This window comes from Triticum urartu, chromosome 1A (genome assembly GCF_056163025.1).
Source record: "Triticum urartu cultivar PI428250 chromosome 1A, HENAU_Tu73, whole genome shotgun sequence".
Classification (NCBI taxonomy): domain Eukaryota; kingdom Viridiplantae; phylum Streptophyta; class Magnoliopsida; order Poales; family Poaceae; genus Triticum; species Triticum urartu.
The window spans coordinates 258,314,306-258,328,856 of NC_141873.1; the positions used below are offsets into that span (position 1 = coordinate 258,314,306).

General features: G+C 43.1%; 1 protein-coding gene across 5 annotated transcripts; it reads right to left on the reverse strand.

Moving 5' to 3' along the window:
* Positions 1-2,260: 2,260 nt before the first annotated feature.
* Positions 2,261-6,152, reverse strand: LOC125555547 (tubulin-folding cofactor B). 5 transcript variants are annotated; one of them, XM_048718466.2, is made up of 11 exons: positions 5,931-6,152; positions 5,694-5,832; positions 5,493-5,611; positions 5,320-5,381; positions 5,197-5,235; positions 4,349-4,428; positions 4,190-4,278; positions 3,820-3,934; positions 3,279-3,328; positions 2,702-2,787; positions 2,261-2,594 (listed from the first exon to the last, which is right to left on the reverse strand). In XM_048718466.2, the coding sequence occupies exons 2-7, from the start codon at positions 5,798-5,800 to the stop codon at positions 4,227-4,229; spliced, it is 459 nt and encodes a 152-aa protein (XP_048574423.1). In that variant the 5' UTR covers positions 5,801-5,832; positions 5,931-6,152; the 3' UTR covers positions 2,261-2,594; positions 2,702-2,787; positions 3,279-3,328; positions 3,820-3,934; positions 4,190-4,226. The 5 variants fall into 5 exon arrangements, with proteins under 5 accessions (XP_048574423.1, XP_048574430.1, XP_048574436.1 ...); XM_048718473.2 differs by having other exon boundaries at positions 3,820-3,938; XM_048718479.2 differs by having other exon boundaries at positions 3,820-4,010.
* Positions 6,153-14,551: the final 8,399 nt, after the last annotated feature.

A 14,551-nucleotide genomic window follows, 5' to 3' on the forward strand; every position in this document is an offset into this window, starting at 1 on the left:
AGACCAAATTTTAAATTCAGCACATATGCACTAAGTGCATGATAGCTGATCCCGTAACTAAAGGCTTATCATTAATTTTGCTAGCATAAGTATAACTCAAGGCCTCTAATTGTTGGATAATTATATAAATGAGATCTCGAATATTGATCTGGACAATAAGAAAAGTTTTGTTTCGCTCAATTAGTGCACATGATGATTAATAAAGAAACAAACTACTAGGACCATAAGTAGGGAGTATGCCTGCATGCACATACAAACTCCCAACCATGAATAATTATCCGTGTCAAGATGGAGTATGATGCTATAGATAATGGGGTTCCAGTAATAACTATTTGATTACTGTGAATACATTACCTTGGTATGATATTTTTGTCGAGATATGGACTAATGATGATTAACCATTCGATCAAGTGGGAGAATGTTAGAAATATTAGGTGATCAAATGGTCAAAACGTTAATTACCATAAGTTAATATTGGACCCAATAATTAAATTCAGGATTACTACTAATTAAATGGTAATTAACCAATCCAGCCCGTGATTGGGGGGCTAAAATTATACTAATATGGTTAGGTCCCATGGTCAAGGCAGCGCAATATATATAAGGGGGCAGACTAGCACGTAGAGTCGGTCCAACGTATTAGTCACCTGCCTCACAAAATTCACTTCAAATCCAATCTGGAGGCACTGCCCATTGACCTGAAGATCAAATCATTGCTTCGGCAAGGTGCCGGAGGCCTGAACGACTATGCTGCTACGTCCTTTGATCGGCTACATCGACTTGATGGCATCTCCGAACGCAGGTTCAATCTACACTCCTAATTCTGCATTAGATCGAACTTTGTATTCACGTGGTTAGAGAAGATCCAGTTTTTCATTCCTCAGTTCGGGCTAAATCACCCAATTAGTATTTAGATTATTCTAACACGCGTATGACAGCCGCATCGACAGGCCACGTTGCCTTTTGTAGTAAGAAATGGTGAGATGATCATGTGATCCGTTTGCTTCTCAAATACTAGATGACCCGTTGCGCCAATGGCGCAAAGGGTGACAGCAAGCCAAGTATTGTGAGAGTGGTAATAGAAAAATTCAGACACAGATCAAAATAATAAATACTTATGTGGTACATATGCATTATATTCTGTTCATGATTACTGTTTCTCCTGGAACACTCTATGCTCAATGATAGTGCTATATCCCTTGAGTGGAAGGTGGATGCTGCCAGGTACGGCATGCCTCTTCCTTGCTTAGCATATTTGTTGTTGCTGGTGAGTACTCAATGTTTGAAACAGAGAAAGTAGTAAAACAGATAATTATAAATAAGGGTGGCATTATGCATATTAATAGATCGATGAGGAACAACAACAGAGGTTATATAGGTAAAAGCATAGGTGGTAGCTGTTCAAAAGCAACAGATAGGATCGTCGAAAAACAGAGGAAGGTTTCCTCCTATTACAGAGCTTGATTAGTAGTCCTTAGAATGCTAGATGATATTTAAATACGACTTCCATTGCTATCGATGCTTCATATAAAGGCAATGGACGATAAGAACCGGGTGCTGCTTTGTGCTGACCTTGAAACGAAAGGCACACATGTCTCCTTCATGGATTTTTGCAAGGCGGCGGAACTCAGACCAGTTGGTTGTTACGGTGGCTCTCTTGTTGGTTCCTAGCATGATGCGACAATTGGCGTGTAGATCACTGTTTGCAAGCCTGAGTGGCTCCAGCGGTGATCACGGTACGTAAATAAGCTAACTCAGTCCGCTTTTGCGCTATCAGCACGTGGTTATGTAACAAAAATAATAATTGGTGCAAAAATAGTAAATACTCTTTTGATTAGTCTCATGGATATAGTTCAGTAAACAGAAATTGCAAACAAGGTATAACATGCGTAAATATGCAATTTAATTTACATGGTAGAAGAGGGCCCTCTGTGCCATTTAACTGAAAAGAGCTTATGTTTAATTATGATTTCAGTTTAGCTTGGCTTAAACTCCTCCTAGTTGACTCATTCAATATTTAGCATGGGTGATCAAAAGGACTAAATTAAATTAGACCCTACATTGGAAACACGTGCATCACCCGTACATGGTAGAAAATGTCCTCTTTGTCATTTAACTAAAATTAGATTATGTCGACTTGTGGTTTCACCGTTTCAGTTCAAATAGCATGCTCCTCGTAGGAGATCAACATTGAATGGAACTCTATATTGGAAAAACATCAATACAAGAGAGCCCGTCTAGAGCAAGTACACAAAGAAAGTATTTCCAATTTAGTACTTAGAACTTCCTTAATATAATTTATACTCAAAGAAGAAGGTGCCATTAATAGTTCAATGTGCAACAAAGAAATGTAATGATGTCATGAATAATGTAGTTTTCTGTATGTATACAGAAGTAAGAAATTCAGATTCATGCCTTCTAGCGTTTTGTCAGCATGGTTGGCTCCTCGAGCAAAAGAAATGGATAACAGACAGGATAAGAGAGGAACTTGTGCTTCTCGCAGCATAATATAGCATTATTCTGGAAGCTTTGTCAGCATTCTTTGTAGCGGCAGTAAGCATACAAACTTGGCGCCATACATAAGACATGCACACCTATGCACAAAAGTTAAAGGGGTGTTAAACACTTTCAGCAATTTATCTATAACAAATATGAACATCAATCTCACCAAACTGGCGGACAACTGATCAGTTGGACATACCAGGGTGTGACCACCAGAAAGAGCATCAATGTCCTTGTCACTCAATCCTATGTGGATGGAGAACACCTAACTGAGGTGGTCAGATCCTGATACAACAGTAAGTTCATCATGTCAGCCTAGTAATATCCAATGTACACACCATAAAATCCACAGAATAAAGTACAGACAAGCATGCTCCGTTAAACCGTGCCTATAGAAGCAGCGCAAATAAGGGAATGGTCTAGCATTCATAGGGCGCATCACATAGACCGAGACAGAATTTAAGAATTTTGTAGGTACACCCAAACTTAGAGAATCATGCAAGTTATGGAATTCGATTTGGAATATCAAAACAAATCAAATAATTACTCAACAAGTTTAATTGTGTTCTCTCAAAAACTATGCCAACTACAACATGGTTACATAATTAACACTTGACACCACTATGAATTGCGAAATGCCTAAACGATGATATGCTAACACCTTCTACAAGCATTCTGTCACTTAGTTGATGCCAAAAATAACAAAACAATCAGCCATGTTTATCAAATAGAAGCTATGTGGCTGTGTTGATATAAAAGACGCTGCACAATAGTACCTTGGGTGGCGTCAGGAAGACAACCTTTCTGGAGGAGGCTCGGGCTTGTCCTGCAAACAAACCATTATAAACATCGGCAACAAACCGTGCGCATACACACACACATACAGGGAAATAAAATTGCTGCTCTTCAGTTATTTCCATGTAAACAGATTTTAGACAGCAATGTGAGAATATGAGGACATACATGTTCTAACTCAATCACAAACAACAGTACAGGAAACATAAACATTCATGTAGCTACCGTGTTAAGTATTATTCCCAGTCAGCAGCTATCCCATAGTAGATAGAAAGGCGAACAAAAGGAACACATGTATGAACATAAACGGTGACCTACAGTCTTATGTAGGGGCATCAATAAACTACACAACATTCCTGGAGAAAAGAGAGGATGCAAGAAAATACTTACAAATGTATGGCAAATGCATTGACTCAATAATCAAATAATATACTTCTTATTGTCTGTTTTGCTTGTAATAACAAAGCCAAAACCATTTGCTCTTTCAAACATCTCTTTTAAAAATCAGACAAGAGCACGTACCATCAAGAACCGCCTGGAACAACATAGTGAAGCAAGAAACAACAGTGGTGCCCAAAACATACTTTACTTTTGTAACTGCGAACTTCTACTTCCATCCGGCGACCATATTACGCGGCTACCTTCGGCAAGGATTTGAAGAAAAAAGTTACCCCAATTGCAGAAATAAGTCAAGAAATTTGGGCAATCAATTTCTGTGAGATAAAAAATGCAAGATAACCGATGTGAGATGCCGCAGAGAACAACCGCCTAATTAGTTGAGACAAAATCTTGCACCACTCGATCAGCTCGGCATTATAGTTGCAACCACCCATAAGAACCATGAATGGTTCACCCTAAAGAGAAGTATACATCAGAATTGAGAGGGAATCACCTGATGCAGTGTGATATGAGGCTGTTCAACTTGGTCATCATGCCGCCGCTGCGCTGGAAACCCCACTGAAGAGATCCAGGCAGAAGCACCTAGTTGAGAGAGAGAGGTAAGGTAGATGAAGAGATAGATGGAAAGAGAGATGGGGGAGGATGAGCATACGTGCGGCGTTCATGAACTCTGCAAATACAAACGCTGGCCGCTGTTGCTGTCCTCGCAAGAATCTGATGGACACCCAAACCCTAGGTGCAAAATAAAAATTAATTTAGGGAGGAAGAAATCAAAAGGAGGATCATACAGTGTGAAAAAACATCTTATTAAGTTACAGAAGAAGTACATCACATTCCTCTGAAAGCAGAATACCCTGTTAACAAGTCACCAATTTTCTTTGCACAACTCCGTGTTCCTCCTAAACTTAGTCAATTACACTCTGCTCGATAGTCATAATTTTACGACAAGAATTGCCACTGTGTTCTATCCAAACTGCTAGTCAAACCAGGTCGCTGATAGAAGGAAATATACACTGCAACACTCCAAACTGATGCTCCAGCTGGCAAAAATCAAGGAACACACACAACTAATTTCTTATTTTCATTGTAAGGATGTCCACGTATTCCTTCAAAGTTAACAGAATGCACCGTGAAAATAATATTTTAATACCCAGCCAATGGTAGCAGTTTGTCAAGCCCATTTAGTCACAGGTTCATACATACTAATCAGGGTTATTTCTACAGGTAGAAATTACCGCAGCCAATATGCTAGCTGGCAAACAGCACAAATTTTAAGGTAGAATTACCAGCTACTATATTATATCCAGCAAGGATGCCATACCAGACGCTAAATATGGGGAAAACAGTAGCTCGACCAGCGCTGCTAAATCATCAATACATAACAAGCTGAAGTATTAAATCTCGCCAACATCAGCAGGCTAGTTGGCAATATCCCACTTCATAGCGTGTGGATGTGGAAAAACTCAATCTGATAAACATGTGTAAAGCAAATGAACTGACCTTGATGTTAGCACACAATTCCTCCATCTGATTGTCTGACTGCCAAACAGGACAAGAAACAGAGTAAACAGGCCTGTTGAAGCCTTGAAAGGAACAAAGAAGTCCAGAGCATGGGCAGCTTACTTGCTTATCATCCGATACAAGGTTTTTCGACACCATCTTCTCTTTGAACTTCCGGATGTTTGCTGCACAATTGCACAAAAGTTTAGATGTTAGAGTTGATTGCAAATGATAAGAATTCTACTGGGTGCCAGATTCATCTTGTAAACTGAAAACAGAATGTGTCCTGAGCTTACTGCCGAGCTCGTCGTATGCATCGTCCGACATGGTGTACTTATCAACGAATGAGGTGTCCTCCAGCCACCCGCCGGAGGTCACCGACGAGGGGTCGAGGTCGATGACGTGCAGCCGGTACCTACAGAGCAATCCACTTTCAGTCCAACAACAGCAGCAGCCAGTAGGTAGCAAGAGGAGATGTGGGCGGCGGACGGACGAACCCAACGTAGGGGGAGTAGGCGGCGAGGGGTGCGGCGTCGCGACCGAGGTCAGCGACCCTGGCGCCGGCCTCATCGCGGAGCTCGAGCCGCATGGAGCCCACGGCCATGCCCGCTTCTCCTTGAGTGCCTCCATTGTTGTCTGCGAGCACAGCGGACCCACCCACCCCCGGCCGCCATTAGAGGTGGGATCCGTGCTGGAGACAAGCAAGCGAGATGGGTTGGGTTGGTGGGGCATACCTGCTGCGAGACGCGGATGTCGGAGCGCGGAGGAGGGCGAGCCGATCAGGGCCGGTCTGCTTCTTCCCCTATCGCCGGCCGCCTCCCTTTCCCTCCACCCACCTGTCGACGGAAGCGAGCGAGGCGGGGTTCGAGGGGAGGGGATTGTGCGTGTGCCACGGCTCGGGGGGAGCGGGGGAGATGCAGGCCGGCTCGGTCCTCGCTGCTTCTCGCTGTTTTCTTTTTCTACTCGCTCGCCCTATTCATAGCAGACACGTGGATGCAGCGGTGGTGTTTTGAGCTGCAAGTTTTATGAGATACAAAACAAGTCGAGTAAGACGTGTAACATTTTCAGCCCCATCGGCACATAAGAATACCTCTAGAAAATTTGATGAGATCAGGATCAGCTTGCTGATGTGTAGGGCCGGCACGGCTACACTTAGAAAACTATCACAGGCAAACCATTATGAGTTAGGCCCTGAATTTTTATAAGTAGACAAAGACACGATATGAGGTGCATTGTAAAATTCTCAGAGTATGTATGCCATCAGTGATCATGTGTGAAGAAGCCCTGTGCATGGACCCCTGCACACTCAAGATCATACGTGGTTGAGTGGTGTGATGAGGAGTTCCATCAGCTCCATGTTATGTTTGTGAGCGAGCCGGTCTACGGCAAAGTCACATACTTTGGTAGCACACTGAAGACTATGCGGAGATCGAGTGATGCATTGAGGACCGTGATTCCCTGATTAAAGATAAACTGGTTCACACCATGTGCAAAATGATTAACAGTACCAATGCACTTTATTTGATCATTCGGTACCAACGAGGCCGGATATTTCATAGAAGTCTCTTGCAGCGCAATCCTTTTCCGTGACCGATGAGGCAGGAAATCATTTGTTGTGACCGACGAGGCTGGACGCACTATCTCCTTGGCCGACGAGGCTTGGAGACATTACCTCTTTCCGTGACCGATGAGGTCGGAAATCATTTGTCCTGACCGACGAGGCTGGACGCACTATCTCGTTGACTAACGAGGCTTGGAGACATTACCCCTTTTCCATGACCGACGAGGCCGGAACCCTTTTGTCCTGGCCGACGAAGTTGGACTCACTCGGTTCACGACCGACAAGGCCGAACACATTTTTTGAGACTTTCCTATGAACCCGGTGACGACGAGGCCGGAAGTTTTATACCAAGGGTGGACAAGGCCTTAGAACATTCATGTCTACCATTTTACTTCTCAACATATCATGAGAATATTTCAGGTTCAAGACGACGACTATCAGCGCAGCTTAATCGGAGGTGTTCCGCGGATTGGCCCGCGGATGTAATTAATCGGATCATCTTACGAGGCTCCGGGAACCAGAATCTCCACAATCACTGGATATTAGTTAGATGTACTTGTTCGTGGCGCAGCCTATGTAAGCATGTGGAAAACCGCACTTTGTAATTCTTATGAGAATTAATAAAGTAGTATTTCCCTATGTGAGACTGTTCTCTTTTATTTATTTGTATACAAATGTATACTGGCACGCTCGCATGTTATTTCTATTGCCGTTGCGCATTAGGAAATACCCCTACATGGGGGAGGTTTCTTTTTCGCGAAACACCTTAATACTTATTTTGTAGTTGAGGATGCTTGCAAGAGGGGTTAATAATAAGTGGGATGCTTGTCCAAGTAACGGCAGTACCCAAGCACCGGTCCACCCACATATCAAAATATCAAAGTACCGAACGTGAAACTTATGAACGTGATGAAAAGTAGCTTGACGATAATTTCCATGTGTCCTCGGGAGCGCTTTCCTTTATATAAGAGTTTGTCTAGGCTTGTTCTTTGCTACAAAAAGGATTGGGCCATCTTGTTGCACCTTATTTACTTTTATTACTTGTTACCCGTTACGAATTACCTTATCACAAAACTATCTATTACCGATAATTTCAGTGCTTGCAGAGAATACCTTACTGAAAACTGCTTATCATTTCCTTCTGCTCCTCGTTGGGTTCGACACTCTTACTTATCGGAAGGACTATGATAGATTCCCTATACTTGTGGGTTATCAAGACTCTTTTCTGGCGCCGTTGCCGGGGAGTGAAGCGCCTTTGGTAGGTGGAATTTGGTAAGGAAAAATTTATATAGTGTGCTGAAATTTACTGTCACTTGTTACTATGGAAAGTAATCCTTTGAGGGGCTTGTTCGGGGTATCTTCATCCCGACCAGTAGAGAAAATAGTTGCTCATCAACCTACTGAACCTACTCAAAATGTTTACTTTGAAATTCCTTCGGGTATGATAAAGAAACTGCTAGCTAATCCTTTTACAGGAGATGGAACATTGCATCCTGATTTGCACCTAATCTATGTGGATAAAGTTTGTGAATAATTTAAGCTTGCAGGTATGACCAAGGATGTTATCAAGAAGAAGGTCTTCCCTTTGTCTTTGAAGGGAAAGGCATTGACATGGTTTAGGCTATGTGATGATATTGGATCATGGAACTACAACCAATTGAAATTGGAATTTCATCAGAAGTTTTATCCTATGCATCTGGTTCATCGTGATCGTAATTACATATATATAATTTTTGGCCTCGTGAAGGAGAAAGCATCGCTCAAGATTGGGGGAGTCTTAAGTCAATGTTATATTCATGCCCCAATCATGAGCTCTCAAGAGAAATTATTATTCAAAATTTTTATGCTCGACTTTCTCTCAATAATTGCTCCATGCTCGATACTTCTTGTACTGGTTCTTTTATGATGAAGACTATTGAGTTCAGATGGGATTTATTGGAAAGAATTAAACGCAACTCTGAAGATTGGGAACTCGACGAAGGTAAGGAGTCAGGTATAACACCTCAGTTTGATTGTGTTAAATATTTTATGGATACCGATGCTTTCCATGAATTTAGCACTAAATATGGACTTGACTCTGAGATAATAGCTTATTTTTGTGAATCCTTTGCTACTCATGTTGATCTCCCTAAGGAGAAGTGGCTTAAATACCATCCTCCCATTGAAGTAAAAGTAGTTGAACCTATTAAAGTTGAAGAAAAGACTATCACTTATAATGTTGATCCCATTGTTCCTACCGCTTATATTGAGAAACCACCTTTCCCTGCTAGAATAAAGGATCATGCTAAAGCTTCAACTGTGGTCAACAAAAGTAATATTAGAACACACAAATCCTCTTAGAAAATTGAAGTTGAACCTAGTATTGCTATGGTTAAAGATCTCTTGTCCGATAATATTGATGGGCATGTTATTTACTTTCGCGATGAAGCTGCTAGAATTGCTAGACCCGATACTAAAAATAAACCTAGACCTGTTGTAGGCATGCTTGTTATTTCTGTTAAAATAGGAGATCATTTCTATCATGGCTTATGTGATATGGGTGCTAGTGTGAGTGCAATACCTCATTCTTTATATGAAGAAATTATGCATGATATTGCACCTGCTGAGATAGAAGGTATTGATGTTACAATTAAGCTTGCCAATAGAGATACTATTTCACCGATTGGGATAGTTAGAGATGTTGAAGTCTTGTGTGGGAAAGTCATATATCCTACTGATTTTCTTGTTCTTGATTCCCCACAAGATGACTTTTGTCTCATTATATTTGGTAGACCCTTCTTAAATACTGTTAATGCTAAGATAGACTGCATAAAGGATGTTGTTTCTGTTGGTTTAGGGGATATGTCTCATGATTTTAATTTTTCTAAGTTTCGTAGACAACCCCATGATAAAGAATTTCCTAGTAAAGATGAAATTATTGGTCTTGCTTCTATTGCCGTGCCTCCTAATGATCCTTTAGAACAATATTTGCTAGACCATAAAAATGATATGTTTATGAATGAAAGAAGGGAAATAGATGAAGTATTCTTTAAACAGGGGCCTATTTTGCAACACAATTTTCCTGTCGAAATTCTAGGGGATCCTCCTCCACCCAAGGGTGATTCCATGTTTGAGCTTAAACCATTGCCTGATACTCTTAAATATGCTTATCTTGATGAAAAGAAGATATATCTTGTTATTATTAGTGCTAACCTTTCAGAGTAGGAAGAAGAGAAATTATTGAAAACTCTAAAGAAGCACCGTGCTGCTATTGGATATACTCTTGATGATCTTAAGGGCACTAGTCCCACTCTATGCCAGCACAAAATAAAATTGGAAAAAGATGCTAAACCGGTTGTGGATCACCAACGACGGTTACGTCCTAAGATGAAAGAAGTGGTAAGAAAAGAAATGCTAAAGCTTCTTGAGGCGGGTATAATTTACCCCGTTGCTGGTAGTCAGTGGATAAGTCATGTCCATTGCGTCCCTAAGAAGGGAGGTATTACTATTGTTCCTAACTAGCAAAGTGGCCCGCTGGATGCGCGGGCTAGGATTTTATTAAGTTAAATTGTGAGTGTATATTGTTTGATTTGTGTAACGGAAAATTGAAAGCAAATTTGATTAAATTTTCAAATATAGGTAGCTTGCGAGCATAGTTTTTGTAACGTTTGAATTTTACTTATAAATATATTTGTTGTCCCTTGATACTTTAGTTGATAGTTATGCATTCTGTACGAACTTTTGTTTTATGATCGTTTGTATTCTTCAAATTTTCTTTTGCATATTTATCGTGACAATTTTATCATGGTGCTCAGTTTTTCATGTAAGCACCAATTTAAAAGTTCTTTGTTTTGTGTAGTGATAGTTTATTTTGCTACCAATATTATAGATTGGCATAGTTTATTGAGTGATTTTGTTAAAAAAATATACAATATTTATGAAAATAGAACTATGAACCTTGTTGCGCGGGCTTTGAAATTAAAAATGTAAAAATAATAAAGTATTTTTGAAACATTTTGGAAACATACATGATCTAGCATAATACTCATATTTATTTAATTTTTGACATAAATAGTTATTTTGTATTCTGAGCGAAATCCGATAGAACCAATGCTATGTAAAAGCTACAATTCACAGTTTTTCTAGCTATAATTGTTTTCACTCATAGTACGACACACCTCAATATTTGTTGAAACATTATAAACATGTAGTATTACGCTAGAATATTGTAACGCCCCAAGACCGATGTGCCAGGTGTCCTCCAGTTATTCACTGTTGTTGCCTTGTCTTTGCTTGCGTGTCATGCATCTCATATCATGTCATCATGCCATCATGTCATAAATCTTTTGCATCTCAACTAAATAAATTGTGTGGATCATCGATCCATTTAAATCGAGGGAAGAGTGACTTCTCTTTATAACATATCCTCCTAATATTTAGGGAGCTATTTTAAATATTCCATTAATTTGGAATCACCAAAACACACTTGCAAGTAATTCCCCAGGCCTTTGTTATCTCACATCTTGTCCTCAAACTTTGCCCATATTTTTTTCTTTCTTCGCTTTCCCGATCTCCACAAAAATTCCGAACATTTTTGGACTCTCCAAAAATGTTTTGTTAATTCAAACTTATTTGAATCACATTCAAAAGTGTTTGAATGCAATCCTTCCAAGCGGTGCCTAATGCATTTTCTCGGGACGAACTCATTTTTATGAGTCCGGGAAACTTAACCGCATGCCCAAATGTTTTCTCTAACCCCTCTTTTTCCATTTTTTTCTCCTCTCTTTACTTTCTGTTAAAGGAAACTGAAAGAGAGTTGGAAAGGGAAGAGAGAGGCCCAGCCTAGCCGGCCACTAGGGCCTCTAGTAGCCACCTCCCACCAGTGGCCTATAGGCCCATCCAACCGCGGGCCTTCCTAGGCCAAACACCAGCGCCGGCCCATGCCAGCCCACCTACAGCTAACCCTAGGCGCCCGACTCCTTTCTCCCTCGTTTCCTTCCCCCTCGCGCCGCCAGAACCCTTCGCCCGACCCCTCGCTCAGCTCCTCTCGATCCTCCTCCTCCTCGTTCCTCCTCCCGCTGCCTCACACCCCCCTGCACCGCATCGCCAGGGAGAGGAACTCCCCAGCACACGCGCCCCCCTCTCTTCCATCGCCCCCGCTTCAGTCTCTCGTTGTCGCCTCTCCTCCTCCGCGCCCCGTCGCCTCGGCCTTGCCAGCCTCACCGAGACAGAGCCACCGCTCGAGCCTGAGGGCCTACCTCCGTCTCCAGTCGTCACCAGCGAGCGACCCCGTTCCCTTTTGCCTCCTCGACGCCTCGCAGCTGTCGTCTCGTCTCGCAGGCCGCCGTCGTCGTCCGCCATGTTCCCAGCTCCCTCTGTTGACCGAGCCGCCGCCCCGCCGCCCGCACAGCTCCATCCGTACAGCCGCCGCGCCCTGCTGCCACTGCCTCCTCCTCCGGCCATGGCCTTCCTGGTCGGATCCCGCAGCCATTTTGCCGTTTCGGACTTCCAGCAGCGCCTCTGCTACGTGCAAGCAGAGGACAAGGCGCTCGCTCGCCCCCGCCATGGGTTCTCGCCTCTGGACCCACCTCCTCTCCTTCTCCTCTGCGCCCATGGGCCTCGACGCCCTTGTTGTTGCTGCTGTTGCTAGACCACCATGGCGCCCTCATGGAGACTAGGGCCACCACCGAGAACCACTGGTCCTGTCAAGACATGCACACGGAGACCCAAGTCAGGAAACTATCGATGGCCCTCCAAGTTCAACAATCGTCGACATCGGAGTACCACTACTTCAACGTGTGTACAACTACGCGGATTCGCTGAGTACCCCATCGGATTCATCAAGTTCGACTACCCCGCAAGACCCGGAGCGCCAAGTACCTCTACCACCTTCTTCGGAATCCTAAGTATGCCAAGTACTTCGTCACCCGGCGCCTAAAACGACTCCCGACGCCGAAGACCCATGAACAAAGACCGTCAAGTTTGACTATCATCGACCTCCGAAGAACAGGGTTTTGCCGAGCACCCCTTCGTTTTGTCAAGACCATCAAGTCCCTCGACGACAAGTGCACGACTACGCGGATTGTACCAAGTACCCCTTCGTTTCGACAAGACCAGCAAGTCCGAAGAATGCCAAGTTCGACGACGCTCTCCGCCCGAACGACTACCGCCGACGCGTACCTCTCCGTCGCCGTGGGTTTCGTCAAGTTCAACGGTGAACCCCGAAGCCCTCGGATTTGTCAAGTCCGAAGGTGCAAGTACCACTCCGAACCATGTACGACGACCATCGCCGAAGACCCGTGTAACGCGAACGTCAAGTTCGACTACCGTCGCGTGAACCGCTACTTCCCACGACGACCCCGTGAACAACTACTTCCCCTTCGACACGTGTACCCCTACCGCCGAACTCAATCTATTCCGATAATGCATGCTTCGAAGGTATAACCCCGAGACGACCACCCGTGGACCGTGTGCAAGAGTTTTATGAGATGCATGTTGGTTGTTGTTATCCGCCCGTGAACGTTAGTTGTTCCCTCGTTTGACACCGTCGTCTACCCGTGGGAACCCGGTATCCGGGAGCACCCCATCTTGTTGCATGACACACTCACACCCACTTCCTTTTGCACCGGTATCCCCGTGAGCTACCAGATCATCGGAATGTTCCCGCGGCATCATTTCCGTTTCATCTCAGTGGCACCCCTTTCTTTCCACCACGGTGGCCAATGCTTCATAATGTTCTTATCAACTTTTTCATAAAAATTTCATAAAACTTGCTCCTATCATGCGCATCATGATAATAACATTTAAATGTTTAAAATTGTTGTTGCACCAAATGGATAAATGCATATGGGGATTTACCGGGTTTGTTGTTTATTATATCCGGTCCCATTTAAATTGTTTAGGTGGTTTAGTCTTGTTATGTTTCAGCTCTTGCCATGTTAACCAACATTTAATATTGTTGAGTACCTAAACAAGAGAGAACTAAATAAGTCATGTGGTGTTCCGTCAATATGCAACTAGTTGCATATTGAGCTCCACTTAATTTGTAGGTTTGTTTTGTGCATTTTGCCATGCCATGTTTCTTTAAACCGGACATGCATCATACTTGGTTGTGCTTCATGCCATGATTATGTGGTGGTTGTTTACTATGTTGTTTGTTTCTTTCCGGTGTTGCTTCCTCGGGTTAGTTCCGATAACGCCGCGTTTGTGAGGATTCGTTCGACTACGTCCGTTTGTCTTCTTCATGGACTCGTTCTTCTTCCTTGTGGGATCTCAGGCAAGATGACCATACCCTTGAAATCACTTCTATCTTTGCTTGCTAGTTGCTCGCTCTTTGGCTATGCCTATGCTGCGATACCTACCACTTCCTTATCATGCCTCCCATATTGTTGAGCCAAGCCTCTAAGCCAACTTGTCCTAGCAAACCGTTGTTTGGCTATGTTACCGCTTTGCTCAGCCCCTCTTATAGCGTTGTTAGTTGCAGGTGAAGATTGGAGTTTGTTCCATGTTGGAACATGGATATTTTGTTGGGATATCACAATATCTTTTATTTAATTAATGCATCTATATACTTGGTAAAGGGTGGAAGGCTCGGCCTTATGCCTGGTGTTTTGTTCCACTCTTGCCGCCCTAGTTTCCGTCATATCGGTGTTATGTTCCCGGATTTTGCGTTCCTTGCGCGGTTGGGTTATAATGGGAACCCCTTGACAGTTCGCCTTGAATAAAACTCCTCCAGCAATGCCCAACCTTGGTTTTACCATTTTCCACCTAGCCTTTTCTTTCCCTTGGGTTCTGCAGACTCAAGGGTCATCTTTA

Coding starts and splice junctions, on each gene's coding strand:
- LOC125555547 (XM_048718461.2), bottom strand. CDS start 5,800: ATGGCCGTGGGCTCCATGCGGCTCGAGCTCCGCGATGAGGCCGGCGCC. Junction 5,612..5,693: donor GCCTACTCCCCCTACGTTGG/GTTCGTCCGTCC, acceptor ATTGCTCTGTAG/GTACCGGCTGCACGTCATCG. Junction 5,236..5,319: donor TTGTATCGGATGATAAGCAA/GTAAGCTGCCCA, acceptor CCTGTTTGGCAG/TCAGACAATCAGATGGAGGA.